This window comes from Mustelus asterias, chromosome 12 (genome assembly GCF_964213995.1).
Source record: "Mustelus asterias chromosome 12, sMusAst1.hap1.1, whole genome shotgun sequence".
NCBI classification, from domain to species: Eukaryota; Metazoa; Chordata; class Chondrichthyes; order Carcharhiniformes; family Triakidae; genus Mustelus; species Mustelus asterias.
Window position 1 is genome coordinate 48,770,384 of NC_135812.1, and position 27,977 is coordinate 48,798,360.

The following is a 27,977-nucleotide window of genomic DNA, read 5'->3' on the forward strand; positions in this document are numbered from 1 at the left end:
CTGAGCGCTTTCTTCCTGTAAACTGTTGTATTATCATAGAAACCCTACAGCACAGAAAGAGGCCATTCGGCCCATCGAGTCTGCACCAACCACAATCCCACCCAGGCCCTACTCCCATACCCCTACATATTTTACCCACTAATCCCTCTAACCTATGCATCTCAGGACACAAAGGGCAATTTTAGCATGGCCAATCAACCTAACCCACACATCTTTGGACTGTGGGAGGGAAACCGGAGCACCCGGAGGAAACCCACACAGACATGAGGAGAATGTGCAAACTCCACGCACAGTGACCCAAGCTGGGAATCGAACCCAGGTCTCTGGAGCTGTGAAGCAGCAGTGCTAACCACTGTGCTACCGTGCCGCCCTACTATTAACAGGAGAATGTAATTGAAAGCTAAAGCATCAAACTCAGCTGTTTAAATATGCTTAATGTGGAAGACTGGTAAAAGGGGTAAATGCTCTGGTACCTAACTATTGTGGGGATCATGATGACCTTATGTTCAAACCATACGCGAGTTCTAGGAAAGGCATATGGAATTTCAGGTTGTATTTCCAGGACATTTAGTTTGGTCTTGTATCAAGAGTGCTAGTTTAGGTATGACTTTTATATGCTTATATTTGAGCAGTGTTGTCGAATTGGATTTTGTTACTTGCCAAACTTCACCACTTGACAGAAGATAGAAATGTTAATAAAACAAAAGGGCAATATTTTAAAAATAAGATTGAAGTTTTAAGCCATTAGCAATCAAGACCAATATATTCACTGCCAGAACCAGAGGAGTAGCTTCAAAAGGTTTTGCAATTCATGTGTTCAGCAAGCCTGATGTACACAATTTCAAAGGGTGGTGACAATCTGTTAACTGAAGTGTTTTGTTTCTGACTGTACTTCAGTTTATTTAAGAAGTTAAAAAAAACTGTCTCCATTTAGCAGAATTGATATTGGGAGACTCTGGAAGGAGAAGAATCAACAGATCCTCCGTATTGATTTCTGCACTCTGACTCTCGCGTTGCTTATGCTCTGTCACCTGCCATTTCCATCACAGCATCTGGATATTTAATCAACTGTTGGCTTGTGGCCAACCTCCTGTAATCTCTCCTTTAACGCCAAAAGCACCCTATTCTTTTCAGCCGCTTAACAGATCTATTATGATCGCTGAATGCATTTGGATGTTGCTGCATCGCCGCAGCTTGCTAAAATTGCATATTTTCACCCTAATCGGTATCTATGCAATGCTGTTCGCTACTCTCTCATCTGTTTCGTGAAAACTACCAGCTAAACAAAACCAAGTTCTTTAGTTAGCATCCTGTGTCACTAGATTCCCAAAGAAAATTTTGTAAATAATCGGACTGCTGACCTCCCAAAAGCTGGCTTTCACAGCATTTCACAGAACAGTCCAGCGGATCTAAATGCATAATTTAGAAGCACTTAGAACAGGAATGGAGAAGGAACCAAGTGGAATATTTTCCTTATTTCATTGAACACATGGCCCTTCAGCTTCTGAGCCACTAGAAACCCAATGACTAAATATTCTGATAAACATAATTACAGTCTCTCTGATATATGATTCTTACCTAACAGCAATGTGGTTGATTTTCCTTGTTTAACTAGAGACTGATATGTCGTGGTCTGGAGTTACACCCATACTCATACCCAGCATTGTAAGTTTAACATGTCTGAGTATTATGTGCCTCTAAAATTGAACAGTATCAATTGCCTGTTGCCAATTCACCACATGTGGCGTGTGTATTGGTCAACAGGGCATCAGTATAATATGCGTCCATGCACATGAAGGCTGTCTAGATTCTGGAGACTGCAGAGAAGTGACAAGAATGATGACCAAAAGCTCTACTCTGCAACAGTAAGGCTGATTTGATGATTTAGTTTGGAAAAATGAATGCATGGAAGGGACATGTATTAGCTGCTTCACAGCTCCAGGGACCTGGGTTCAATTCCCGGCTTGGGTCACTGTCTGTGTGGAGTTGGCACATTCTCCTCGTGTCTGCGTGGGTTTCCTCCGGGTGCTCCGGTTTCCCCCCTCAGTCCAAAGATGTGTGGGTTAGGTTGATTGGCCATGCTAAAATTGCCCCTTAGTGTCTTGAGATGCGTAGGTTAGAGGGATTAATGGGTAAAATATGTAGGGATATGGGAGTGGGGTCTGGGTGGGATTGTGGTTGGTGCAGACTTGATGGGCCGAATGGCCTCTTTCTGTGCTGTAGGGTTTCTATGATTTCTATGACATGGTTGAACTTTCTAAGCTAAAGTATGGTTGGGAGGGATTGTGCGCAATTGGGAGAATGGTCGCACATATTGTACAAATTTGTGGGCAGTTTTGGTTTCACCTGTGTTGGCTTTTATGATTTTTTTTGTATGCATTCTTCCCTGTCTAGCAGCTAGCTGGGACTGTAGCCTCAAAGTCTGCATTTCCCTAACAAAATCTTTAACTTTTGGGCCAAGTTAACTTCCCTCTAGAACAAACTGCTGAAATGTAGTGGGTGTGGATTATCTGTAGAGAACTTGACAGTTATTTTTAAAAGAAGAGGAAGATTTTCATTTAGGGAATAAATTGCTCAGTGGCTAAGATTGAGGAAAGTTGAACTCCAGTCTCTCTAGATTGTTGCCTTTGAGTCAGGAACATACCTGAATATGTTGCCCATCCGAAGGAGTTTACAAAACAATACATGGATGCTGGAAATATGAAATTAAAAACAGAAAATACTGGAAAGATTCAGCAGGTCCGGCATCTGTGGAAAGAGACAGAGTTAATGTTTTGAGACCGTATGATACAGACTCTATGTTTGCTCAGTTTCTCTCTCCAGTTAGGAAAATAAAGGTAACTTTAAGGGATTTATATTTGTAACGGTAGACATTTAGATTAGATTCATGCTGGACAAATGTGTTTGTATTTGTGAGGGTTGGTTTCAATTCCAAATGTGATTTTATTATGCAGGCTACAGCGTGAAGAGTAAATATCAGCAACTGTGGGGGCCTTGTAGAGAAGTTTTTAAGTTTTAGTTTAGCTAATTTGATTGCAGTTGGAGATAGGTAATGAGAGAAGGCAGCTCTGCTGGAAGCATTTGGTTTTAGAAGGCTAAAGAGAAGCCATCTCTTTCAACCTAGAAGGAAAGCCACATTATGGAGTGGAGATTAAGAAAACAGATGCTAGAAATCTAAAGTTCCACTGGTTAAGGAAACTAGAAAAATGAAGAGAAATTTCCAAGAAATCTGGAGTTAACAGAAAAGAGGAAACTGCGAACCAGACAGATTACTGTTCAGTAAAGTCAGAGTTGAAAAGATAATGGATCATGAGGCCAGAAAGATATCTACACCTTTTAAGATGTTGTTTGAAATAATTGTAGAAATCGATAGCTGGACCTCAGATTTTGTGTAAAAACCTTTTTAAGGTAAATGAAACCTGAAGAAAGGGGTGTAAAACCTGAAAGTGAAACCTGGATAGAAGCAGCGGAGGGAAAACATAAAGTGTGACTTTTTGAAAGCAGAATTTGAAATCACTCGTGTGGAAGCTGGAGTTCAGTGAGACAAGGTGGCTCTCAGTAAAAGAATCATCTGGGGGGATTTTGAGGAGAAATCCACAGATCATTCACTTGGTTTCAGAGAGGAGTATGACTTATGACAGTCATCTTGTGTGCTTAAAAGGAACTTTGTGTGGAATTGTTAAACTAAGGGGGCAGTAAAGGAACATTGTATCATCCAATTTTTTCATGTTTAATTTTGCTCCTGTCAAAGCTAATTAGCGGTCCTGTGACACTCTTCATCCATGTTTTGTTTAGAGAAGTTTACAGTATTTCGAGCTAGAGTTCCATTCTGGGATCTTTCCATTCAGTGACTGCCAACTGGAATCATAACACTCCTCAGATGCTGCCTAAACTGCTGAGTCTTTCCAGCATTTTCTGTTTTCATTACTAAGGAGTTTATGATTTGAAGGATGTGGATGGTGTAAATGATTGATTGCAGAATATCTAGCTCTTAAGGTAATAATCTCTGGATTACTACCTGACCCACCAGCAAATTGGCACAGGGTTAAGAAGATTAAGGAAATGCATGGCTCAAAGATTGGTGTGGGAGGAAGGGGTTTGAATTCATGGGACATTGGCACCAGTATTGGGGAAGATGGGACCTGTACCGACGGGATGGTCTTCAGAGTCCTGGCGAATCGTATAACTAGGGCTGTAGATAGGGCTTTAAACTAAATAGTGGGGGGGAGGAGGGTTCAGTGGTATGGAGAATTAGAAAATCAAAGGTAAAGGAGAGGGTAGGAGTGCAGGTTAATAATGAGGACTTTCAATTGGTTAAAGGAGATAAGAGCTCAGGAGAGGATTGTAAAGTTTCCAGACCACGTAATAGAACAGAGTATAGAAGGTGGCAGGAATCTAATCTCAGGCAGAGTAAAAAAGGTGACAAGTATGAGAAGGGAGGTGGTCAACACAGTGCAAGGAGATGGTCTGGGGAAGAATAACCTGTCTGTGACAGGAAGGGACAGAGCATGCAAACAAAGGAATGCACTAACAAATCGGGTCCAGGTAGGAAAGACTAACATAAAGACACTTTACCTGAATACACGTAGCATTCGAAACAAAGTGAATGAGTTGACGGCACAAATTAATACATATGGGTATGATCTAGTGGCCATTACAGAAATGTGGTTGCAGGGTGACCAGGACTGGGAACTAAATATCCACGGGTATCAGACAATTCAGAAGGATAGGTGGGAAGGAAAAGGAGGTGGGGTAGCTCTGTTAATTAAGGATAGCATCAGGGAGGTAGTGAGAGACGATATAGGCTCTAAGGAGCAAAATGTGGAATCAATGTGGGTGGAGATAAGGAATAGGAAGGGGAAAAAGTCACTGGTGGGCGTAGCCTATAGGTCCCCAAATAATAACTTTGAGGTGGGGCGGGCCATAAACAAACAAATAGCAGATGCACGTAGAAATGGAACAGCAATAATCATGGGGGATTTTAACCTCCACATTGATTGGTCAACTCAAGTCGGACACGGTGCACTTGAGGAAGTGTTCTTAGAATGCTGTCGCGATAGTTTCCTCGAACAGTATGTTACAGAACCTATGAGGGAGCAAGCTATCCTGGATCTGGTCCTGTGTAATGAGGCAGGTAAAATAAATGATCTCCTTGTGAGGGATCCTCTTGGAATGAGTGATCACAATATGGTTGAATTTCTAATACAGATGGAAGGTGAGAAAGTAGGGTCCCAAACCAGTGTCCTCTGCTTGAACAAGGGGGATTACAATAGGATGAGGGCAGAGTTGGCTAATGTAGACTGGGAACACAGACTAATTGGTGGGACAGTTGAGGAACAGTGGAGGATTTTTAAGGAGATTTTTCTCAGTACTCAGGAAAAATATATTCCAGTGAAAAAGGGGTGTAAAAAAAGGGATAACCAGCCATGGATAACTAAGGAGATAAAGGACAGTATCAAACTAAAAACCAATGCATACAGAGTAGCCAAGATTAGTGGGGAATTAGAGGATTGGGAAGGCTTTAAAAAGCAACAAAGAACTACTAAGAAAGCAATAAAGAAAGGAAAGATGGAGTATGAAAGTAAACTAGCACAAAATATAAAAACTGATAGTAAGAGTTTTTACAAATATATAAAAAGGAAAAGATTGGCTAAAGTAAATGTTGGTCCCTTAGAAGATGAGAAGGGGGATTTAATAATGGGAAACGAGGAAATGGCTAAGGCCTTAAACAAGTTTTTTGTGTCAGTCTTCACAGTGGAGGACACAAATAGCATACCAAAAATAGACGGTCATGGGACTGTAGGAGGTGAGAACATAACATAAGAAATAGGAGCAGGAGTAGGCCCTCTAGCCCCTCGAGCCAGCCCCGCCATTCAATAAGATCATGGCTGATCTGAAGTGGATCAGTTCCACTTACCCGCCTGATCCCTATAACCCCTAATTCCCTTACCGATCAGGAATCCATCTATCCATGATTTAAACATATTCAACGAGGTAGCCTCCACCACTTCAGTGGGCAGAGAATTCCAGAGATTCACCACCCTCTGAGAGAAGAAGTTCCTCCTCAACTCTGTCCTAAACTGACCCCCCTTTATTTTGAGGCTGTGCCCTCTAGTTCTAGCTTCCTTTCTAAGTGGAAAGAATCTCTCCACCTCTACCCTATCCAGCCCCTTCATTATCTTATAGGTCTCTATAAGATCCCCCCTCAGCCTTCTAAATTCCAACGAGTACAAACCCAATCTGCTCAGTCTCTCCTCATAATCAACACCCCTCATCTCTGGTATCAACCTAGTGAACCTTCTCTACACTCCCTCCAAGGCCAATATATCCTTGCGCAAATAAGGGGACCAATACTGCACACAGTATTCCAGCTGCGGCCTCACCAATGCCCTGTACAGATGCAGCAAGACATCTCTGCTTTTATAGCAGAGGACCTTAAAACGATCACTATTACTAAAGAGGTAGTGCTGGGTAGGCTAATAGGACTAAAGGTAGACAAGTCCCCTGGTCCGGATGGAATGCATCCCAGGGTACTTAAAGAAACGGCAGAGGCAATAGCAAATGCATTAGTTGTAATCTATCAAAATTCACTGGGCTCTGGGGAGGTGCCAGCTGATTGGAAAACAGCTAACGTAACGCCACTTTAAAAAAGGAGGCAGACAAAAGGCAGGTAATTACAGGCCAGTTAGCTTAACATCCGTAGTTGGGGAAAATGCTGGAATCTATCATAAAGGAAGAGATAGCAGGACACCTGGATAAGAATGGTTCAATCAAGCAGACGCAGCATGGATTCCGGAAGGGAAAGTCATGTTTGACTAATTTACTGGAGTTTTTTTGAGGAGGTGACGAGTGCGGTTGACGGGGGAACCGGTGGATGTATTGTATTTGGATTTCCAGAAGGCTTTCGATAAGGTGCCTCAGAAAAGGTTACTGCAAAAGATAAAGGTGCACGGAGTTGGGGGGTAAAGTGTTAGCGTGGATTGAAGATTGGCAATCTAACAGAAAACAGAGTAGGTATAAATGGGTGCTTTTCTGGTTGGCAATCGTGACTAGTGGCGTGCCGCAGGGATCGGTGCTGGGGCCTCAACTATTTACCTTCTACATAGATGATCTGGAGGAGGGGACCGAGTGTAGGGTAACAAAGTTTGCGGATGACACTAAGATGGGTAGGAAAGCAAATTGCGTGGAAGACACAGTCTGCAGAGAGATTTAGAAATCATAGAAACCCTACAGTGCAGAAGGAGGCCATTCGGCCCATCGAGTCTGCACCGACCACAATCCCACCCAGGCCCTACCCCCTCATATTTTACCTGCTAATCCCGCTAACCTACGCATCTCAGGACTCTAAGGGGCAATTTTTAACCTGGCCAATCAACCTAACCCGCACATCTTTGGACTGTGGGAGGAAACCGGAGCACCCGGAGGAAACCCACGCAGACACGAGGAGAATGTGCAAACTCCACACAGACAGTGACCCGAGCCGGGAATCGAACCTGGGACCCTGGAGCTGTGAAGCAGCAGTGCTAACCACTGTGCTACCGTGCCGCCCTATAGATAGGTTAAGTGAGTGGGCGAGGATCTGGCAGATGGAGTATAACATTGGTAAGTGTGAGGTTATCCACTTTGGAAGGAATAATAGGAAAAGGGACTATTATTTAAACGGTGAAAAATTACAACTTGCTACTGTGCAGAGGGACCTGGGGGTCCTTGTGCATGAATCACAAAAACACAGTTTGCAGGTGCAGCAGGTGGTCAAGAAGGCAAATGGAATGTTGGCCTTTATCGTGAGAGGGATGGAGTATAGAAGCAGGGAGGTCATGCTGCAACTGTACAAGGTGCTGGTGAGGCCGCACCTAGAGTACTGTGTACAGTTTTGGTCCCCTTATTTAAGAAAGGATGTATTGGCTTTGGAAAGGGTGCAGAGAAGGTTCACGAGGTTGATTCTGGAGATGAGGGGGTTGGCTTATGAAGAGAGATTGAGTAGACTGGGCCTGTACTCCTTGGAGTTTAGAAGGTTGAGGGGAGATCTTATAGAGACATATAAGATAATGAAGGGGCTAGACAGGGCAGAAACATCGAGATTGTTTCCACTTACAATGGAAACAAGAACTAGGGGGCATAGCCTCAAAATACGGGGGAGTCAATTTAGAACAGTTGAGGAGGAACTTCTTCTCCCAGAGGGTAGCGAATCTTTGGAATTCTCTGCCCAATGAAGCGGTAGAAGCTACTTCATTAAATGTGTTTAAGTCACAGATGGGTTTTTAGCCAATAAGAGAATTAAGGGTTATGGGGAGCGGGCAGGTAAGTGGAACTGAACCCACTATCGGATCAGCCATGATCTTATTGAATGGCGGAGCAGGCTTGAGGGGCCAGATGGCCTACTCCTGCTCCTATTTCTTACGTTCTTATGTTCTTATCTGAGGGTGATGGAGAGCGAATGGTTTGTTCCAATGCTTTTTGTATGCTTCCTTTGGGGGTGCAGTTTCTATTTGGTCTATACTGGGGTTAAGAGCATAGGAGAAACAAATTCATGTTTACCCAGGCCATTACAATACAATTGCATTGAGCTGGTTCTTTCTCATGCCACAATTGTTATCTCTGCAATTTAAAAATAACTTCATATACAATATTATTCTTTTGAAGTCTATGTTTTCATAAATAGACTTTGACTTTTGATTTATAGTGTCATCTGCAGGGTTAACTTGAAGGGTAAATGATGGTGTGGGTCCTTTTTGAACAGTATTCTGTGACAATTTTATATTAAATATTAGAAATTGCTAGAAATGTAACCTTTTTCCATACTTATCATTCTAGAGCTGAACAAGAATCCTGTTGATGGTTTTTCAGCGGGGTTGATCGATGACAATGACCTATACAGATGGGAAGTGCTTATCATAGGCCCACCTGACACACTATAGTAAGTATTGCTCTTATGGCCTATTTTAGGGTGGGTGATTATGCTTTGCTTCGTGTCGTAGAAGTCTTGCAAAAGGCTGAACAAAACTGTTTGCAAAACCTAGGCATGCTGATAACCTGTTTGCATTTTTGTCAGATTGGGTGGGTGGGTTGGGGGAGGGGGTGGGAGCGGGGAGAGCTATACTCTTGCTAAAGCTTTACATTTTTGGTTTTCTAGGCTGCTTTGCAGTGGGTTCTTGATGGAGGAATAACAAATGGGTGACTCTAAAATGCACTAGTTTAACCAAAATTCTGGTTAAACCAATTCTGGTTTTGTAAGGAGCCTTTCGAATAAAATTGTCCCTCTTCGGTTGTAACCAAGCCAGTGGTTTCAGCAGCTCATACACAGTCTAGCCAAGACCTGAGGGGATGAAACTGTATTCTTTGGAATTAGTTAAATCACTCCTTTTGGTCCATCTCGGGGATGTGTACTGTAAAACCATTCCAAATGCCCTATTAGCTAATGTAGTAATAGCGATTTTTATTTGAAGGTGGAGAGAAGAGAAAATTTCTGGCTTGTATTGTTCCTTAATATATACAAATTGATGTCTATGTATGAATAGATTTGTGGCTCCTCCATCCAGGGGGGAGGGTGAAATTGGGTCTGTAAAGCAAGGTCCTGTGCATCTGAAGGCAGTTATTGTTCCAATATAGAGTATTAATTGATGAACATGATTTATTTAATATGGTGCTGGTATGTTAGATGAATTCTGCAGAAGAGTTGTAATATTATATTCAAATGGAATCATAAGACTGTGGTGCTGTGACACTAAATGTTCTTTGTTGCTTTGTCTTCTAATCTTGCTCATTTTGGGGAAGGGAGGTTGTTTTCACACTCTTTGGTTCTCCCCTCAAGACTGAATTTTAAAAAAAAATCCCTTCCTTGATCCTTGTGTAGCCAATGAAGTTGAGTGAAATTGAATTTGTTTCCACATCTTTAGTTCCAGTAAACTAGCCTCCAGTTGTGTACCCTAATCAGGTTCTTCCATTTTGCTTTGTTTTGCAACTTCACTGTGTTGTAAATATCACCTCTATGCTACAAAGATGTATGGCACTTTCATTGGTTCTTCCTACCTTAATGGCGATGGCCAGCAATATAAAGCAACAACAGAGAAGTACGGAGATAGAGGGTTAGGAGACTCAACAGAAGCAGCTTTTGGAAACTGGAGAACATGTGGGTGGCACGATGGCAGAGGTTAGCACTGCTGCCTCAGCACCAGGGACTTGGGTTCAATTCTGGTCTTGGATATCTGACTGTGTGGCGTTTGCATACTCTCCCCATGTCTGAGTGGATTTCTTCCAGGTGCTCCGGTTTCCTCCTCCCACAGTCCAAAGATTGCAGGCTAGGTTAACTGGCCATGCTAAATTGCCCCTTAGTGTCAGGGGGATTAGCAGGATAAATGGGTGGGATTGTTGTCAATGCAGGCTTGATGGGCTGAATGACTTTCTTCTGCACTATAGGGATTTTATGATAAGGATTATAACTGAGGCCTGTAGCATTCAGCAGCACCTTCAGGTCAGTTTCTATGACAAAACCAGCCAAATTCGGATTTAAGGATGTAAGATTTCTAGATCAAGCCCATTTAATTCCTGTTGTGCATTACTTCACACTTAGCATATTTGCTGTTTTGCAATGTATTTATATTGAAGACTGACCTGTGACTTTTTAAGGTTCCTAGACAGACTAGCTGGAACTTTAACTAGCTTCTTTATAATGCTGGATATGTACAGGACTGTTGCCAGAAATTACAATTGTAGATATTCATAATAAGCGTAAATACACGCAGCCCATACTAAAATGAGAATTAAGTGTCCATTAGATTTGGAGTACTTCATAAACTAGGTTTAATGCACTGGATTTATACTCTACTGAATGACGAGCTTAATTGGTAAGGTTGCCTTCTCCCTAGAGAGTTTCTCTAGTTGGGTTGAGTCCAGGAATTACTTCAGACATTGAGCTTGCAATCTAGATGCACCCTTAATTAGCAACCAAAATAGTAACTCAAATGCACATGGTCTGACAGAGTTCTAAATGCAGGAGTCACAAAAAAACACAAGCTGATCATTCAAGAGTTCATTTGTGCTGTGACAGAATGGATCAGAAAATGGGTTCGTCCTGCTGAAAATACCAGCATTTTGAATTTTAAAATTCCTGCCAGGCAGGGGGCAGCCTGTGACAAGGATGCAGTTTAAAAGCAGAGCTGTCAATAAATGATTTCAAAAGGAAATTGGAGGGCACTTGAAGGAAATAAACTTGCAGGGTCACTTGGATAAAGCAGGGGAATAGGACTGACTGGTTTACCTGACAGAGACTAAGTATGGTTTGATTGGCTGAATGGCCATCTCCTGTGGTGTATATGACTAAGGCCAAAAGATCAGAGATGGGGTTGTTTATTATTGTCGAGGGAGGGATTGTTGTGGTGAGGGTTAACTAATTGCAGAGTGGAAAACTTGTTGGGCCTGGAAGAAACATTGCTATTCTTGCTGAGCCACAAAGCATGTTGTGAAGGCTTAGCGATCCAACCCTCCTTTTACCTGTCTAGTTTCCCAAGATCTAGGAAACCTTGGCCAAAATGCATGAAGGTTTTTTTTGGTGGGGGGGGGGTTAAAACTGAAATACTCAGGTTAATTTTTGATTTTGGCTTTAATTTCTCGGGATTAAAATGAATGGCTATTTGTTGCACTTCAGTGTTTTCTACTGTGCTGGTTTTCACAGGCACAAAAAATGTACACCTGAAGCACAAGAAATATTAGCAAGGTCTGTCCCTTTTTGTCTGGCAAAATTTAATTGTTAATTCTAAACTGCAGCTTGGTGGAGAAACAAAGATGGCAGCCAAAATTATTTTTGGAAAATACTTGATGTAATTTTCTCCCTTCTGTTTGTGCTCAATTATCATCTTGTATTTTCAAGCTTTTCTGCTATTGATTCTCACTTTCCTTGGATGAAGTTTCTTTTTGTTCCCAGACTGTCAACTTCCAGAAACATGTAATTTTAAGGTGGCACATTTTGTTTACCAAGGTTTTAGAAGTTGGAAAAAATCTGGACACATAGATAAAGGAGCATGTAATAAAAAAACTTGGCAAAACCCCTAACTGAATTGCAGAATGTGTGTGAAAGTCCATCCCTCAAATGCTGTGCAGTTCGACCAAGAGATCTTTGATATTTTGCACAACTGTGTTCTAAACGGCATAACCTTCACTATTAGCAATGCTGCAGGTGATCAAATACATATTGCAAACTAGATTGAGCATTTCTTCTCGCTCGATTGTTTTATATGGAATTCCATTGTTGCAACTAAGGAACTTGCTTTCCAAATTGGATAAAATAAAGCAGTTGGAGCTGACTCAGCACTTCACGAATCTGCAGGAGTCCAGTTGTTCATGGTGCCCCTATCATTGCTCTTCCCTTGGCACATGCCACCAAACCGATAACTTCATTCACTGCTGTGTTTTTAGAACAGGCATGGCTGCACTCTGTAGCATAAAGTGCTTCACTACTAATTAAATACTTCTGAGTGAGTGATGGACCATATATATAATACGCCGTCTTACTGTTTAACTTTTCCAGTCACAAGGAGTGGAAATACAAGCAGAAGTTGTATTATATTGTATGTTGTGTTTGTGTATATGTAACATTGGCGAGCAATTTAACATCTAGCAGCTACTATCCAGCTAGAGGTCAGTCAAAGTAGTAACTACAACAGCAATGTCTTCATATAGAATTTTTAAACGTAGAAGAACCCCTCAAAGCAATTCAAAGTGTGATCCAACAAAAATTATACAAAACCAAAGGAGATGGTAACAAAAACCTGAAAGGTAGGACATTCGGGACCCAAGCAACTGAAAGCATGGCTACTAATAGGTGAAAAAAACCCTGTGGCCAGCGTTTGACGACTTAAATCTTCGAAAAGAGGAGGGGATGTGGTCATAAGGAATTCGAACACAAAAGATAAATTAAAATTGGTCTGTTGATGGACCCAGAGCTGATTTGGATCCATGAGAACAGGTTTGATGGATAAATATGCATTAATTAAGCTATAAATAGTGAGTTTGGATGACCTTAAAGGTTTTACGGGTAGAAGATGGAAGGCCACCCAAGCACGTTCAAATAGTGGCGGTGGTAACAGTATAGATTTCAGGCACAAATGATATGAGGCAGGGGCAGCACCTGATTATATTATGGAGATGAAAGGTGGTGATGGAGGACATATATGAATCTTGGTCAAATAGGGCATTAAAGTTGAAAACAATCTGGTTTAGCTGGAGTATCCAGGGAGAGGAGGTGGAATAGGGGACAATATTTGACTGGAACTAAGCACAATGGTTTTGGTCTCCTTTATAATTGCAGGGAATTGTGGGCTTATCCAGAACTGGTTATTTTTCTCACTGGAGGTGTTTAAAGTGGTGCTGGTGATGTGTGGCAGAGTGCCATCAGCACAAGTGTGAAAAGTCTTAAGGATTCTTGGGACTCCAGAAATAAATATGTGGGAGTAAGACTAGAAGTTAATGTGGGATATTCTGACTGATTAGATAAGTAAGAACAAAACCAGATACGGTCAATGCCACTCATTCAGATGTATTGATGAGGAAAGATGCAGTATTTTTTCTTCAGCGAGGTGCAGAGCAGGGAAGATGGGTGAAGCGCTGTGCACCTTGATCAGCCACAGAGTCATTTATGTTGATTAGTGCTTTTTTAAAAGTCTGACAAAGGGTGGAAATCTATTTGGAGCGATACAGACAACCTAAAAGCCCTTTAGTCAGATATAAACTGCTAGTCTATTATGCGGAAAATATCTTGAATATATTGTGATAGTGCAGCGGAGGAGTTTCTTGAATCCAGCATTGACTTCTGTGTTGTAAGGCAGTGACTCGTAGTGTGATTAGTTTTGTGTTGGTGCTGTGCAATTTGCTGCATTTCAGCATTGAGCAATGTCCATTCTCTGTGAATCTTGTTGTTTTTTTGTTTTGTTCAGGTTTTGGTTTAAAAATTGAGCCGGAAGTGAATATAGTGAGTGATTGCCTGCTTTTTTTGTAGGTAGCATTTCTTCTTGGGCAGTCCATGGCATTAATTATGAATATGAATTACTTGCACTCCAGTTTGGGTTCTGAGATGGCTGAAAAAATCCAAAATCTGATCCCGAAGAAGGCTTTCAATGCGTTTGGTGCCTTCCTAAATGAATATTCTCCATTTTTGTCAGCCTCCATAAGACATAGGAGCAGGATTAGGCCACTCGGCCGATCGAGTCTGTTCCGCCATTCAATCATGGCTGATGTTTTTCTCATCCCCATTCTCCTGCTTTTTCCCTATAACCCCTGATCCCCTTATTAATCAAGAACCTATCTATCTCTGTCTTAAAGACACTCAATTACCTGGCCTCAACAGCCTTCTGCAGCAAAGAGTTCCACAGATTCACCACACTCTGGCTGAAGAAATTCCTCCTCATCTCTGCTTTAAAGGATTGTCCCTTCAGTCTGAGGTTGTGCCTCTGGTTCTAGTTTTTCCTACTAGTGGAAACATCCTCTCCACATCCACTCTATCCAGGCCTCGCAGTATCTTGTAAGTTTCAATAAGATCCCCTCATCCTTCTAAACTCCAATGAGTACAGACCCAGAGTCCTCAACCGTTCCTGATATGACAAGCTCTTCATTCCAGGAATCATCCTTGTGAACCTTCTCTGGACCCTTTCCAAGGCCAGCACATCCTTCCTTAGATACGGGGCCCAAAACTGCTCTCAATACTCCAAATGGGGTCTGACCAGAGCCTTATCCAGCCTCCAAAGTACATCCCTGCTCTAGTATTCTAGCCCTCTTGACATGAATGCAAACATTGCATTTGCCTTTCTAACTGCTGACTGAAACTGCACCTTAATCTTGAGCGAGGACTCCCAAGTTCCTTTGTGTTTCTCGAGCATTTCCCCATTTAGAAAATAAATCCCCTGTTCCTTCTTCCAAAGTGCATAACCTCTCACTTTTCCACATTGTATTCCATCTGCCACTTCGTTGCCCACTCTCCTAACCCGTTCCAAGTCCTTCTGCAGCCCCCTCCATCCCCGGTTCCTCAATACTGCCTGTCCCTCTGCATATCTTTGTATCATCTGCAAACTTAGCAACAGTTCCTTCTTCCAAATCGTTAATGTATATTGTGAAAAGTTGTGGTCCCAGCACTGACCCCTGAGGCACACTACTCGTCACTGGCTGCCATCCTGAAAAATACCCCTTTTATCTCCACTCTCTGCCTTCTGCCAGTCAGCCAATCCTCTATCCATGCCAGGATCTTACCATTAACACTATGGGCTTTTTAACTTATTTAACAGTCTCCTATGCGGCACCTTGTCAAAGGCCTTTTGGAAATATAAATAAATCGCCGCCTCCTTTATCTAACTACTTTGTTAGCTCCTCAAAGAGCTCTAACAGATTTGTCAGACATGACCTCCCCTTGACAGAGCCATGCTGATTCAGTCCTATTTTATCATGCACTTCCAAGTATTCCGCGATCTCATCTTTAATATGGATTCTAAAATCTTGTACAACACCAGGTTAAAGTCCAACAGGTTTATTTGGTAGCACAAGCCACTATCTTTCGGAGCGCTGCCCCTTCATCAGGTAAGTGGGAGTTCTGTTCACAAACTGGGCATATAAAGACACAATTTACAAGATAATGGTTGGAATGCGAGACTTTACAGGTAATCAAGTCTTAAAGGTACAGACAATGTGAGTGGAGAGAGGGTTAAGCAGAGGGTTTACCCCAGTCCAACGCCAGCATCTCCACATCTCTAAAATCTTACCAATGACCAAAGTCAGGCTAACTGGCCTATAATTTCCCGTCTGCTGCCTCCCTCCCTTGTTAAACAGCGGTGTTACATTAGCTACTTTCCAGTCCTCTGGGACCCTCCCTGTCTCCAGTGATTGCTGAAAGATCACTACCAATGCCTCCACAGTTTCCTCAGCTATCTCTTTTAGAACTCTGGGATGTATTCCATCTGGTCCAGGTGACTTATCCACCTTCAGACCTTTCAGTTTCCCCAGAACCTTCTCCTTAATGATGGCCACTATACTCACCTGTGCCCCCTGACTCTCCTGGACATCCCACTGGTGTCTTCAGCCGTGAAGACTGATGCAAAGTAACTATTCAGTTCCTCTGCCATTTCTTTGTTTCCAACCAGGGACTTACTTTGGTTGGTGGGAATATTTGATCTATTCAGGGATGCTTTTGAGGACACCCTATTGTCTACCTGGGAGTCTCCTACCACAAAAGAGTTCCAAGATAGAACGGTTGCTTCACCAGATTTTGAGGGTCTTGCGACAGCGCTATTGATGATGCTTGTCAGAGATGCCTGTTGTCAATTATCTCCTCTTCAAAGCATGTAGGGTCATGGGGATCATTGCCGAGTAAACAATGGATTTGAGATCTTGGTCCTCAAATACCCTTTTGATTTTCCTGGAGGAGGTAGCATTTTGCATGTATGTAGCAGCCTGCCACGATAACAATCGCTTAAATGCTGTTATCTTTTAAGATGCAATTAGATTTTATTTAAGTGTTGCAACCTACCCGTTTCCCAATTTAGAGAGCCAGCAGGTAGCCTCATCTTAGGTTCTTGCTGCTTCATAATGTGGTATCTGCAGGAAAAAGTTAGAATCTGCATATGGTTTGGCAAGTTGCTTATTTCTTGCTACTGTATGTTGGGAATTAGTCAGATATAGAGCTGGAGGTCCGATTGTTTCATTAACAACTTAATATCACAGAATATATTAAAAGTTTTCACAGTGACACCAGTTCTGCCTAGCAGTGTGTTTAATTTGGAATGCAGTAATTATACTAAAGCAAAATGGAAATTTGTTGTTTGGCACTTTAAGAATTAGTTTTAAGCCAGTCTGCTCAGTTGAATTGCAAGCAATGAATCAAATTTTTAACAGCCTAATAATGCATGGATCTTTTTAATAGCAATCGTAATATGATTGTGTTCAAAATAGGAAGGGAAAAATGTGAAACGGGTACTAGATTTGGGTAAGAATGACTTTAATAGGGTGAGGTCCAACAGGTTTATTTGGTAGCAAACGCCATTAGCTTTCGGAGCGCTGCTCCTTCGTCAGGTGAGTGGGAGTTCTGTTCACAAACAGGGCATATAAAGACACAAACTCAATTTACTGAATAATGATTGGAATGCGAGTCTTTACAGCTAATCAAGTCTTAAAGGTACAGACAATGTGAGTGGAGAGAGCATTAGCACAGGTTAAAGAGATGTGTATTGTCTCCAGACAGGACAGCCAGTGAGACTTTGCACGTTCTGGTAAGTTGTGGGAGTTACAGATAGTGTGACATGAACCCAAGATCCCGGTTGAGGCTGTCCTCGTGTGCGGAACCTGGCTATCAGTCTCTGCTCAGCGACTCGCATTCCAATCATTATTCATTATTCTGTAAATTGAGTTTGTGTCTTTATATGCCCTGTTTGTGAACAGAACTCCCACTCACCTGATGAAGGAGCAGCGCTCCGAAAGCTAGTGGCGTTTGCTACCAAATAAACCTGTTGGTTTATTTAACCTGGTGTTGTTAGACTCCTTACTGTGTTTACCCCAGTCCAATGCCGGCATTTCCACATCATGACTACCATCGACACCGCAAACTGCCGGCTGCAAGTGGAGAGGATCTCCAAGAAGATCGCGCATATCGCCACAGACATCAAGTTTCTACACAGATGCAAGAAAGCAGACAAGATACCGAAAGGACTACAGATCACAAACCCACTCAGGTCAACCTATAACACAGACTACGCTGAGAGACTTTGCCATTGCACCTCGCTCACACTCCTCAAACACCTCATACACCAGCTCTACAGCAAACGCCGCAGCCTGGAAACCAAGATAGAATCCATATTCTCAACTTGCGCTCAGGACACAGACCAGCTGCGAAACTCTGCCAAGCAGACGAGACAAAAGAACTACACCATCTACATGCACACCAAGAACAGGAAACTTGAGAAACTTGGCATCTCCACCAGCAGCAACCAAGCCTCCCCGGGTACCACAGTAGAAAACAGTACCACTACAGGGAAGTCCATTGTCAACTTGTCGGATTATATACTTCAACCAGATGAAATCGAAGTTCTCAGCCAAGGGCTCAATTCTTGCCCCACCACCAAAATAGACCCCATCAGTCTCGCAGCAGACACAGAGGAATTCATCAGGCAAATCTTCCACAAGCCCCAAGAGGCCAACAGCGAACACAATGAGACAGCCAATGAACCGGAACAGCCGACAGAGATCCGCAGTGCATCCGAAGAGGAAAGAGTCGAATTGGACCCCTCCGGAAGGCTGCTGCCCTCTACTTGATATGTATGCCCAAGCCATCAGGAGGTGCGTCAACACCAAATTCATCAGCCGCACTCACAAGACAGCCCCGAACATCACCCAAGCACAACGCAAGGCCATCCGCGCTCTCAAGACCAACTGCAACATTATCATCAAACCAGCAGACAAAGGAGGGGCCATCGTCATACTGAACAGAACGGATTACTGCAAAGAAGTGTACCGACAACTGAACAACAAGGAACACTACAGACAGTTACCCGCAGATCCGACCAAAGAATACACCCGTCAACTCAACACTCTGATCAAGACCTTTGATCCGGACCTTCAGAACATCCTCCGTGCTCTCATCCCACGTACTCCCCGCGTTGGAGATCTCTACTGCCTCCCAAAGATACACAAGGCAAACACACCCGGCCGTCCCATCGGATCGGGCAATGGGACCCTGTGCGAGAACCTCTCTGGCTATGTCGAGGGCATCCTGAAACCCGTTGTACAAAGAACCCCCAGCTTTTGTCGCGACACTATGGACTTCCTACAGAAACTCAACGCACGTGGAGCAGTTGAATCAGGAGCACTCCTTGTCACAATGGATGTCTCGGCACTCTACACCAGCATCCCCCACGATGATGGCATTTCTGCAACTGCCTCAGTACTCAACGCTGACAACTGCCAGTTTCCAGATGCAATTTTACAACTCATCCGCTTCATCCTGGACCACAATGTCTTCACCTTCAACAACCAGTTCCTTATCCAGACACACGGAACAGCCATGGGGACCAAATTCGCACCTCAATATGCCAACATCTTCATGCACAGGTTCGAACAAGACTTCTTCACCGCACAGGACCTTCAACCGATGCTATACACTAGATACATCGATGATATTTTCTTCCTTTGGACTCATGGCGAACAATCACTGAAACAACTATATGATGACATCAACAAGTTCCATCCCACCATCAGACTCGCCATGGACTACTCTCCGGAATCGGTTGCCTTCTTGGACACATGCATCTCCATTAAGGACGGTCACCTCAGCACCTCACTGTACCACAAGCCCACGGATAACCTCACGATGCTCCACTTCTCCAGCTTCCACCCTAAACACGTTAAAGAAGCCATCCCCTATGGACAAGCCCTCCGTATACACAGGATCTGCTCAGATGAGGAGGATTGCAACAGACACCTCCAGATGCTGAAAGATGCCCTTATAAGAACAGGATATGGCGCGCGACTCATCGATCGACAGTTTCGACATGCCACAGCGAAAAACCGCACCGACCTCCTCAGAAGACAAACACGGGACACGGTGGACAGAGTACCCTTCGTTGTCCAGTACTTCCCCAGAGCAGAGAAGTTACGACCTCTCCTCCGGAGCCTTCAACATGTCATTGATGAAGACGAACATCTCGCCAAGGCCATCCCCACACCCCCACTTCTTGCCTTCAAACAACCGCACAACCTCAAACAGACCATTGTCCGCAGCAAACTACCCAGCCTTCAGGAGAACAGTGACCACGACACCACAACCCTGCCACAGCAACAGCTGCAAGACATGCCGGATCATCGACACGGATGCCATCATCTCACATGAGAACACCATCCACCAGGTACACGGTACATACTCTTGCAACTCGGCCAACATTGTCTACCTGATACGCTGCAGGAAAGGATGTCCCAAGGCATGGCACATTGGGGAAACCATGCAGACGCTACGACAACGGATGAATGAACACCGCTCGACAATCACCAGGCAAGACTGTTCTCTTCCTGTTGGGGAGCAGTTCAGCGGTCATGGGCATTCGGCCTCTGATATTCGGGTAAGCATTCTCCAAGGTGGCCTTCGCAACACACGACAGCGCAGAGCCGCTGAGCAGAGATTGATAGCCAGGTTCCGCACACATGAGGACAGCCTCAACCGGGATCTTGGGTTCATGTCACACTATCTGTAACTCCCACAACTTGCCTGGACTTGCAAAGTCTCACGAGCTGTCCTGTCTGGAGACACTACACATCTCTTTAATCTGTGCTAATGCTCCCTCCACTCACATTGTCTGTACCTTTAAGACTTCATTTCCTGTAAAGACTCGCATTCCAATCATTATTCAGTAAATTGAATTTGTGTCTTTATATGCCCTGTTTGTGAACAGAACTCCCACTCACCTGACGAAGGGGCAGTGCTCCGAAAGCTAATGGCGTTTGCTACCAAATAAACCTGTTGGACTTTAACCTGGTGTTGTTAGACTCCTTACTGTGTTTACCCCAGTCCAACGCCGGCATTTCCACATCTTTAATAGGATGAGACAGACTGTCCATAGTAAATTGAACAAATCTATTCATGGGTAAAAAGACAAAGGATCAGTGGGAGGCATTTAAAGAATTCAATGTAATTTGAGAATCAGTTTATACTCCTAAAGGACAAGAGTTCCAGTTTGCAAAAAACATGGACAGATTAAGAGGTAAGAGACATTGTAAAATTAATACAAAATAGCAGAGATTCTGGTCAATAGGAAAAACACAAGGGTGAGACTGGATGGTAAGAGGAGAATGTGAAGAAACTTGCAAGGATCAACCTGGCTTTTACAATTGTTTGCGGAAGGAGGATTATCAGAAACAATGTGGGCCCACTTTTCCTCCATTTGTAAATGCATTTTAATATTACCCCCAATGCCATGTACTCTTATTCTGAGTGTTTTTATAAACCTCCTTTTTGCATCCCCTCTGTTCTTGAATTTTGTGATGTTAAACAGGCCATTCAACCGATCTTGCCCTCATCTGCACCAATTCTTTAACCATCAACTTAATCCCATCCTCTTATTTTGTTTCTAATTGCAAGCTGCAATTTAAACATTTCCTTTGCTCCCTTTTTTGTGGACTTAAGTTAAAGATTTCTTTATGGAGCCCCTTTCACAACCCCAATTCCCAAACCACTTTGCTGCCAATGAAGTACTTTTCACAGTGTAGCTACTGCTAGAGGAATTGCAGCTATCAATTTATGCACAGTAATCAGATAGTGAGCAGATAATCTGTTTGTGAAACTTCAAATAAAAGTGCTGGAAAAATGCAGCGGGCCTGGCAGCATCTGTGGGGTGAGAAAGAAAGGGTTAACATTGAGTCCAACATTTTCTTTGCAACTCGGTCTGTTGGTTGAGGAATAAATGTTGACTCAGACATTGGGAAAACTCCTTAATAATGCTGTGGGATCTTTCCAGCTTCCTGAGGCAGGACTGTTCAACATCTTATACAACCGATAGAATCTTCAACAATGCAAGCACACCTTCAGTATGTCTTAGTGTCAGCTTAGATTATGTGGTCATAATTGGAGTCCCAAGTCGAACCCACAGTATTCTTGAGGTAAGAATGCCACCACTAAGCCACAGTTGTCAGTCAAATTATTTTCCTCTAATTGTTGGCTAGTGAAAGCTGTTTTCTCTCTTTTATACCTTCTCGCACTCTATTTTGAGCTCCTGTAACTTCCCACTAGAAAAGAGATGGTTTTCTAGTTTTCATTGCTCATCTCTAATTAATTAAAACCCCTCGTCCTTGGTGGAAAGAATTTGACATGCTTTATAAATTAACACCCCCAAAAGTGTACACTATTCTGACTACAGACTAGGGACCAATGTGCCCACATTCAGCTGCTTGTATGTTTTGCTCATTGATCCTCCCCCACCCCCTGCCCAGATGGAGAAAATTTGTACAGAGTATCTCCAAATGCCTGCAAGTGTTCAGCAGTCCTGCACAGATGCAACCATATAGTTGTCAACAGCTTGTCCTCTTGACCATATTTCAGGACGTTGGTTCGTTGTCCTGTTTTTGAGGTGGGAAAAGCTGGAGTTGGAAGCCTATTTTAAAGGGTGGGGGTGGTGCCATCGGCATACGTTGTTTTCCAGACAAGCAAGGTAGCTTGGTTTGGCTGCAGCATGAAAGTGAAATTGCTGTTGTGTTGCCAGCTCTTGGTTTATATTTGTACCTGTGCAAAAAGTTTTGTTAGTAGGTTTAACCTGTTTTCCCTCAGCGCTGGTTAATTTCAGACTTGCCCAGTTTGATATATTTTTTTCTGAAGTAAGTGTGACTGTTGTGTTATGGAAAGTAACTGTTTATCTTTATTCACAGTGAAGGCGGTGTGTTCAAAGCCCATCTTACCTTCCCCAAAGACTATCCCCTCAGGCCGCCAAAGATGAAATTCATCACAGAAATCTGGCATCCAAATGGTGAGAATAAAGTGGTTGTTGGCAATGCTTGGCTAGAGATTGACGGGAAAGAAACGGGAGGGTAATGTGGGGAAAACACAACCCTGCATTTTAGCAAAGGCTGCTAATGTAAATCTCCTGTAATTTTAGTCCTTTTGTGTGGGGAGATTGGCACATGGTGTGCTGAATATGTCAGGTGAGTTGTGCCCTGCAGCACATTACTGCCTAAATACTTAAATTCTTGGAAACCAGATAAAAACAAGCTGAGAAATGAAGCATGCAATCCCTGTAGATGCAGGAATTTTGAAACAGAAAATGCTGGAAATACTCAGCAGGCCAGGCACAGCATCTGTGGAGAAAGAAAGCTTAATGTTTCAAGTTAACCTTTTATCTGGACTGGAATAAGTTTAATGCAAGTGATTTTCAGCATGTGCAGTGCTGGGAAGGAAAAAAAGGTCTGTCAATAGGCTGGAAGGTAGGGAATATTAAAAGCAAAACCCCCTTTTTTTTTGTTAAATTCCCCATAATGGCTGCATCTTTGTATTTGGCTCCTTTGAGTACACTGTGTTTCACCTTTGCTTCATAGAATCATGGAGCACATGGTCCAGCTTGGAACACAGTTCAAGTTCATGGTTTTCTGAAGCTGATCACTGGCTGGAGATTTTGTGCTCATGGCTGTTTAAAACTGATTATATATTGGAATGGTATATCATGCAGTGCCACAGTTCATTTGTTATACCTGTTCTTCATTCCAGCAATCACAAAGAGAGAGAGCCTGGGCAGATGCACGCATATCGGATATAGGTGCAGCTCCAGTCCCAAACTTTGAGCTATCTGATCTTAATGTTGATACTGAGACTCTTCTTAGAATATTTCATAGAAACCCTACAGTGCAGAAGGAGGCCATTCGGCCCATTGAGTCTACTTCAATGGTAGCAATCCCACCCAGGTCGTATCCCTGTAACCCCACATATTTACCCTGCTAATTCCTCTAACCCTGGATACTAAGGGGCAATTTAGCATGGCCAATCCACCTAACCCGCACATCTTTGGACTGTGGAGGAAACCAGAGCACCCGGAGGAAACCCATGCAGACACAGGGCGTACGTGCAAACTCCACACAGACTTACCCAGGTCAGGAATCGAACCCGAGTCCCTGGAGTTGAGGCAGCAGTGCTAACTCCCTCTTGCATTGCCATTTCCTAACTCCTCAAAGATGGTGGGGGTGAAAAATAAAGGATTAGCCTCATGGTTTGAAGTCCTTAATTTATTGAAGTACTAAGAGAAACAGCGCAGTCCTTAAAATGATAAAGGCTGGCTTGCATTCTGAATATATTCAGTAGCTTGTGCGTTGAAGCTAGACATCTTACTACCATTGAAGCAAAGATAACAGCTTTCTACTTGGCCCTCTGGAAAATGTTTTCATTGGCCCTTATTCTGCCTGAAATAAAAACAATCCAGTCAAATGAGACAACAGGTGAAATGTGCAAGAGGAAATAACATGGGCTTGTAAAATGTTTAAGTAGCGAATGGGCTGATTAAAGGATTGAATAGATTTGGCATGAGATGAGAGCGGGTAAAATAATTGAATGGAGACATTTGCAGGCAAAAGATGTGTGAAAGGCTGAGGTAGTGCGGCAGTTAGGAATGGAAACATGAAAACTGACTGAGTAAGCAGAGCAGATCAACACTGGCCAGAGACTGCCCAACCAGCTCACCCCAAGCAGCAGCAACAGCGTTTTCCCCTTTCGCTTCATCCCTTCCATTCTTTTACCAGGCCCCAATCTTGTTCCTGGAGCGGTGAAACTTAGTGGTTTATTAATGGGGAGTAAAGGCACATCGTCTCCATTATTGATTACCCTGCTATTAATTCCCACCAGACATTATAGGCAGAACAACTTGCTTCGGGCAACAAATCTCAGGTGGCGCATGTATATTATCAAAATCAAAATTGAGATTGTTGTTTTAACTTCTTGATTTCATTTAACAGTCCACTTTTATGATGAATTTTGATTTTTTTTAAAAATTGCTTCCTGGTGCCAGGTTTGCTATTTATCTTGGGTATTGACTTATCATGGTCACATTTGCCCAATTCCTTTCCTAAGCCAGTGACTACTGATCCTACAATCTAAATCTGTCACATTCCATTCTTTACAATTACAAGTTCAATACCAGTCTGCTGTCTTCCAATATTGGGATGTAATGTCAGCTTCACATCACCACAGTGCAGGTTGATTGGTTTATTGTAACTAACCTTTATCTGTACAGATATGGTCCTGCACCCCTTGATTAATTAAGGACTGATGAGACTGTTTGCAAGGGGGCCCATGTTAAGTTATACTGTAACGCAAGAAGGCACTGGTATTGGTAACAGTCTTTAATTGGTTTGCACTACCGATGCAATTGGCTGTCTCTTGAATCTGGATTAGGAATATAATGGAGTTAAACGCTGATACATAGTGGATATCGACAGGCGCACCAGGAAATCTAGTGGCTGTTAGATGTGATCTGACCATTTTTGTAGCCATGTTTGAGATTGAGTACCAGGACAGAAGAAACAAAGCGATTTGCATTGCAGGGCACTAGCATACCCAAATAGTTGGCCAACGTTAAATACTCTATTTCACATTGACAAAGCCATTTTGGCCATTTATTGAGTAGACCACAGTGCTTGTCTCCATAATCTTCTGGTTTTCTATTCCTGTGTTTTTGTTTCCTGTCCATTCTTTTGCCTCCACCCCAAACACTTTTTGGGCACAATTTTCCTGCCTTTCTATGCTGGTTGAGTAGCGTAGTGGGGCAGGAAATGTAAATAGGTAGCCAAAAATGGGAATCCTGCCTGGTGTCCGGCCGGTCGCAATCTTCCCAGGCCGCTTTATTGACATAATCGGCGTGAGATTGATTTTCAGAGGCTGGTTTAAATTTGTTTAGCGAGCCCAGGACGCTATCATCTTGGTTCACTTAGATTTCTGATCTCACCAGTGAAGGTTCACACCAGCGAGGATCACAGGTGGTCCCCAGCAATGGGAACCAGATGTGATAGCCTTGCTGGTAGGGCTAGAGACCATTGAGCTTCCCGGGAGGTCGGGGGGAAGGGGAAGTGCCCCTTGGACAGTGCCAAGGGGAGGGGCATTACAGGCAGGGCCAGACTGGGGTTTTGGGGGAGGGAAGAGGAGCTAGTGGTGGGGCCACCGATTTGGGAAGCTGGCGATCAGAGGGCAGGGAGCAATAAGGAGGCTGGCAATCAGGAGGTGTCTATGGGGTGGGGGTGACAGATCTCCCATATACTGTGTGGACTTGTCCACAATTGGGTGGAATTTTCCCCAAAAACTTCTAAGCGTCAAAATATCCGGTTTTCAGACTTTTGTGACACTTTGGATTTTTTTGTGAAAATTCTGTCCTTTGTTTGTTGTAACAGTAAAAGTAATAGAATGATACATCTAGTCACTTGATTGGCTTTTAGAGCAGTTCTTCCTGGAGCCCTGCCCAACAGGCTGAGGCTTTCTATATCGCTGTGAATGTGTTTAATGCTATTGGCACATTTACTCTATACAGTGGCCCCATTCTCACTGCATGAGTGGAATTGCAGACTTCAGTTTGCATGTAATTGAGTTCTATCTTGGTGTATTGCTACTTCATTGACCAGATGGGAAATTACTGCAATATTTGCAATATTGAGTGCTTGCCCTAACTGTTCACTAGGCAGCACTTGTCAAAGCCTACCTCTGGAAGTTGAAGATGTCCCTTTTCAGGTGTCTGGCTCTAACCTGCAATAAAGAAAATAGGTTGTACAATCTTGGTTTCAGGAGAGTGCTGCTATCATGTGAATTGGTCTTTTGTCCTCTTAGAGGAGTAAACTACACAATGCAATTCAACATTCTTAACCAGTACGGAAATGTTAGATCATTTTTAAAAATTGCTTTTCACTTCACCTTCAGTTGGAATTGTTTCCTATGTCCATTCAGCCAGTGCAACAGTATTCTGCAGCTGTTCATGAAGCAAGACTGACTTGGCTGTAAGGATTGTTATTTCATGTTATTTGCCTCTGCTTTGATTCCTTAATAGATTGTGCTGGTGAAGTTCTGATGGTTTGAGTGGCTGAAGAAGAGGACACTTTGTTTTGTAAAGACTTTTTGTGTGCCAATATAATTGGCAGCCATGAAATACCCTTAACATGAGTTAACCTGTCTTTTTTTTCTGCTATAGTTGATAAGAATGGTGAGGTGTGCATCTCTATCCTCCATGAACCTGGGGAGGATAAGTATGGATATGAAAAGCCCGAAGAACGCTGGCTGCCAATCCACACTGTAGAGACTATTCTTATTAGTGTGATTTCAATGTTGGCAGATCCAAATGGAGACTCACCGGCCAATGTAGATGCAGCGGTAAGATTTTTGTTTGAAACTTTGGCTTCAGCAACATAACATCAGGAATTTGATCAAGAGAAGCAATTTAATTATTGTTTTATTAAATGTCGTTTATAAACCTTTTCAGACTAAAGAATAAATCTGAAACTACTGACTAACATTGGCTTCCACTATAAGTAGCAGCAAAACCAAAACTGCTGGTAGTAGAGCCTGCTTAGATGTCGAAATAAACCAACAAGTTGCTGAGTTTTCACATACCAGGTCAAATCAGCCAAGCAGTTTAAAAAATCTGAAATCAAAAATAAGCAGGATGAAGTGAACTGCTTTGCATATGGCAGTGCAGCTAGGTTGAGTAATGTTTGAATATAATTTAGCAGCATTACTACTTAAGGTTGCATTACATTTTAGAAATCATGAACATTAGATATTTCGGAGTTTTAAAATTGACATCTTTTAATTGAGTTCTCAGGTGGCTATTAATAATTAGATAGCACCATTCAAAGACTAGAGGCCTAGTTAGCATGTCACCTTTGATAAATAGCAATATTTTTTTCTAAGAAGTGGTTGTTTTGCCTGCTATTGTGGGGTATTGCTGTCTGAAAACTCGCCATCACATGACAGGAAACAGGAATCAGCTGTTCCATCATTCAAATAGATAAAAATGATGTGTTCCTCAATTCCTTCATACTGAGGAATGCCTGCTTTGGTGATGCAGTTAACCTCCCAATATTCCCTCAGTGACAATAGAAGAATTATTGGGCCATATGCTGCAACATCTCTAATGTTTTCCACACATTTCTGTGAATGACACCTGGGAAGAATTCACCTACACTGAAGTCTGTGTCTTTGAACTTCACGCCAATGGTGTCTTGTTTGTTTGTTATTCATTCGTGGGATTAGGGCATCACTGATTATCTGATCATTCATTTCACTGCAGTTACTGGGGCTTTGCTATATACCAGTTGTTTATCAACACTGGCTGTAGTTACTGCCAAAATTAAATGCTGTTTGAAGTGTTTTTGGACGTTTGGAAATGTTGTGCAAATAAAAGTTCTTCCGTAGGAAAGAAGTTCCAGTGTTAAAGGATAAGCAGAGGGCCATTGCATTCATCATGCAGCAGCTCACTAGCTTCAGTTGTGGGGACAGATGTGCTTTT

At 42.8% G+C, this 27,977-nt stretch overlaps 1 protein-coding gene across 1 annotated transcript in view; it reads left to right on the forward strand.

The window, feature by feature from the left end:
* Window positions 1–27,977, forward strand: part of ube2g1a (ubiquitin-conjugating enzyme E2G 1a (UBC7 homolog, yeast)) — a 73,018-nt gene that overhangs the window by 40,011 nt on the left and 5,030 nt on the right. Inside the window, exons 2-4 of the mRNA XM_078225182.1 lie at window positions 8,815–8,917; window positions 22,378–22,475; window positions 26,661–26,839. Of these exons, the coding sequence (XP_078081308.1) occupies window positions 8,815–8,917; window positions 22,378–22,475; window positions 26,661–26,839 (380 nt within the window). The remainder of the gene's footprint in view (window positions 1–8,814; window positions 8,918–22,377; window positions 22,476–26,660; window positions 26,840–27,977) is intronic.